The sequence below is a fragment of the Elaeis guineensis genome, chromosome 9 (assembly GCF_000442705.2).
Source record: "Elaeis guineensis isolate ETL-2024a chromosome 9, EG11, whole genome shotgun sequence".
In the NCBI taxonomy this organism is placed as follows: Eukaryota; Viridiplantae; Streptophyta; class Magnoliopsida; order Arecales; family Arecaceae; genus Elaeis; species Elaeis guineensis.
Genome location: NC_026001.2, coordinates 1,987,439 through 1,991,314, shown reverse-complemented (window position 1 = coordinate 1,991,314; position 3,876 = coordinate 1,987,439). Strand labels below are relative to the sequence as shown.

General features: G+C 42.9%; 1 protein-coding gene across 1 annotated transcript; it reads right to left on the bottom strand.

Annotated features, from left to right (window-relative positions):
• Positions 1 to 1,124: 1,124 nt before the first annotated feature.
• On the bottom strand, positions 1,125 to 2,452 carry LOC105033879 (uncharacterized). Its single transcript, XM_010908845.3, has 2 exons — positions 2,212 to 2,452; positions 1,125 to 2,123 (listed from the first exon to the last, which is right to left on the bottom strand). The coding sequence occupies exons 1-2, from the start codon at positions 2,408 to 2,410 to the stop codon at positions 1,363 to 1,365; spliced, it is 960 nt and encodes a 319-aa protein (XP_010907147.1). The 5' UTR covers positions 2,411 to 2,452; the 3' UTR covers positions 1,125 to 1,362.
• Between the last annotated feature and the right edge of the window lie 1,424 nt (positions 2,453 to 3,876).

Below are 3,876 nucleotides of genomic sequence, written 5' to 3'. Positions count from 1 at the left end.
AGCTTAGAAATTCTTGTCCGACTTGAAGTTAGGCTAAAATATGATCATCGAGAGAAGCTAAAAGCTTTAATCTGTGGTAAGATTTAAAGGAGACCAACCCAATCGATATTGTTAATTTTCTCAAATAAAAAAAATCAAATAAGGCCGTACACTCTGATTAATCGAGTATTCGAGATAATTTGCTTCCATGAATTAATTTATTCAGCAATATTCAACAATCCTCAAATTGTGGCCTATGACTTAACGAATATACTCACTTATTCATCTTGTTATACATAAATTCACAGGCATGTTACCCGCTGGAACTGCGGCTTGTTTTCCTAGTCTGAGATCTACATGTTCGGTTTACCACCACAAGTATTGAGAGACTCACGTACTACATCGCATGCATGTTTAAGGCACACGTACTCACAGCTAATTATGTCATATTGGGTCTTTTGTTCCCCTTTGACAGTAAAATTATAAATTTATCTCTCAGCTCGTTTTGGCTGCACAACGTATGATCAAATTAATTCAAAAGAAAATAAAAAAATCAAGTCAAAGGTACGAGTACATATATATATATTAGTGATTTCGACCATCTGGATCTAAACCTAGCTAGATCACCGATCAAGTTGAAGTCAAAGCTACCACCTATATGCACAGTGAAGCTCTAACATGCTTGGAACATGTCTCCTCTAAAATGTTTCATAACCTAACGGGGCCCGGGAAGAATTGGTTGTGAATCCTTTCCAACCCACCCCTAATTACTTTCCTTCTGTCTCCTCCTTTTCGCTTACTTTACTTGTAATTAAATACTTTCCTTTTTAATAAGTTCTGGTGGTAGTTCAATGCTACTTTTTTTTTTCCATCAAAAAAAAAAAAAAAACCCACGCCATAGAGGATTTTGTGCTACATGAATATGTTAGAGAGTTTGAAAGGCCAAAAAAAAAATAGTAGATGCAATGCTCTTTCCACCTAAAGTTAGAAACAACATTCCTGGTGAACTAGATGAGGACCACGGTTGTACGTAAGTCAGCCATCAACACTTGCAGTACATCAGCATATAAGCCAGGAAACCAAGAAAAGGAAAAGATATCCCGAGATAGTTTCAGACAAAAAAGAAAAAAGTAAAAGATTTATGCAGATATGAAACATTTATTTGTGAAATTACCAGGCGTACAGTGCTCCGGCTAGTTGCGACTGGACCATAGGAGCCTACAAATCAATTATCAACATTTACATATGTGCCTCCTTATTAATAACTAAAAGCGTGAGCTCATAATTACCAAGCTTACAACAAGATCCTTATTAATTGTTGTGTAAATCATACTATGGATGCACGATGACTTTATATAATTATCGTATGGACGACCATGGCCCTTATTTCTTGCAGACGATTCCACGGCCGGTGATGCCGCTCGAACACTTGACATCAGCTGGGTCCGTAACCAATGCGATGCCTGCATCCCCACGCCCGAAGCGTGCGACCTTGCAATCAGCGGCATGGAGATGAGATGTGGAGAACTTGTCCTCGCCTCCCATGATCGGCATGTTGGATGATATCTTCACCCTGCTAACGTATCCCTCTCTGTATGTCTGCCCCAAGACCCCATGCACGTTGTTGGTCAGAGAATAAAACTTGAATCCTAAATCGAGGTGAGCAAAGCAGTCATCGGCCGTCACACCATATCGGTGCACCCGAGACTCTTCCTCCGTGATCGGGACCACGTTGGCGGTGATCTTAAACATTCCTTCCACCTCCACCGTGACTGCGTTTGTGCCGCTTGATCGAACGATGGACACGACAGAGGACTGCCACCTCGCACCCTCCTCGGTCGGGAGGGAGATGGGTTCGTCGTCAAAGGTGATGGCGATGCGGTCAACAGCATCATCCCATGTTGCGGTCTTCTGGGCACCGACGTACAGACGGTGATCGTCAAAGAGCACGGCGATGGATTGGACCCAGGTGAAGTCTCGGGTCATGTTGGGGCCTCGCTTCCCGATGAAGTGGGCATTGATGTGGAGGTTGGAGTCGGAGAGCAGGCAGAAGTCGCGATCCTTCCGGCCGTGGAAGTAGAAGGTGATGCCGTCGCCGCCGACGAAGCGGGGGTCTTGGCACACCGAACCACCCTTGTCACAACCTGTACCAGAATGTGATACGAGGTAAATAATGGTGCATGCATGTGAGATGGACGAAGATGGGAGACCACTAATCGGATCGATACTCACTGCAAACCGGACGGCAAAGCTGGCAGTCCATGTAGCAAGATCTAGGGCACATCGCCGGGCAGTACTGGTGATGGATGCAGGTGGGATATTCCTTCCTGTCGTGGCACTTCACCTTCTTGGGCTTCCAAGGGGCGGCATTGGCCGCGGCCAGGATGAGGACGGCACAAGCCAGGAGAACGGCCAAGCCTGATCGAGCCATCGACTCAGTCGATCTTGCAAGCAAATGACTTATTGCCGATTGGCTTGGGTTTGGATGATGGGTGTGGCTTGGTGGGGCGCTTCCTTTTATAGGAACTTTTGCGTGCATGTACGTAGTTGACTCGTGACGCGTTTACGTAGGGTAATCATCCCAAAGCTTGAGCTTGTGGCAATCTAACCTTTGCCATCACAAGAAGCCTATGTACTGTGGGTGCCTGATCTGAACATGCATGGAGGCAGTATATTATATACTCGCGATGCGTATTCTCAGGGGTCACGTACATGGAGTATTATTCGGTAACGTGGAGGAGGTGGCAGCGTCGGTCAGTATCTCTCAAGAAATGCATGTCACGTGGGGGGACAAAGTGTTCGTCTGCGAGATTCAGATTAATGGTTATGCCTACCTAGGGCGGGAATACTAACAAATAAAACTTATTTATTTATTTAATTTTTGATAGAAAGGTCCGCAAGCGAGGGGGTTATTACGCTCTCCCACATTTCTCCGGTTGCATGCACCAGGTGCAAGTGAACCAGGGCAAATCCCGGAGCATATGCACGGTGGATAGCGCGTAATCGGGAGTTGGTTAAACGCCAGGGATCGCGTGGCGCGTTATCCACTGTAGGATTTGACGCGGCCCAATTGACTTGGCTAATGTAGATGGCCTACGATTGTCAAAACTTTACTAGCTTGGCTAGCTTGCACTTATACGTACACAGAAATTATTTTAATTTGGGTGTATGAAAGATATGTATCAAAGTAGAAATAAAAATAAAAAAGAAAATAAAAGGAGAAAGAGAGAGAAAATGGTGGCAGATCATGGCACGAGAGCTAAATTGCTTTCCGTTCCTCTGTTTATGTGGTTCGCTTGGATATGGATATTTTAAAGTAGTCAACCCTAACGTACGGTGGCCATCTTCCAATCTATACGTGCATCAGAGCATGTGACAGCTGAAAAGCAATCTTCGGAGTAATACTATTGGCATCCAATCCCATGACACCTTTTTGAAGTCAAAGTTACTAATTTTATGTGAACTAAACTTCCTTAAACTATTCCACCCCCCCACTGGAAAAGAAATTTGATTCTTGAAGGCGACTGCCCTTGAGGTCCACGATACTTTCGAGATGAATGCCAAGGAATAAATAAGACGATAGAGTAGAAGCAAATGAATTTGACTTGGGAACCCATACCTAGTATCTATTTCATGAGGAAAAGGTTTCAAGATACTAACATCGATCGATATTCACTACAATCAGCTCATGTATTATATTATATTACATCATATCATCTCATATCATATCGCATCATAACATATCCAATCGTGATATATTATACATAAATAGTGTATTTGACATATATATTACATTGATATTGTGTTATTATCATGTTATTAATACTAATGATTGTATTTTATGTTATATTAATCATATTTTATATTTATACTGTATTAAGAATATGTAATATATTA

Coding starts and splice junctions, on each gene's coding strand:
- LOC105033879 (XM_010908845.3), bottom strand. CDS start 2,410: ATGGCTCGATCAGGCTTGGCCGTTCTCCTGGCTTGTGCCGTCCTCATC. Junction 2,124..2,211: donor GCTTTGCCGTCCGGTTTGCA/GTGAGTATCGAT, acceptor ATTCTGGTACAG/GTTGTGACAAGGGTGGTTCG.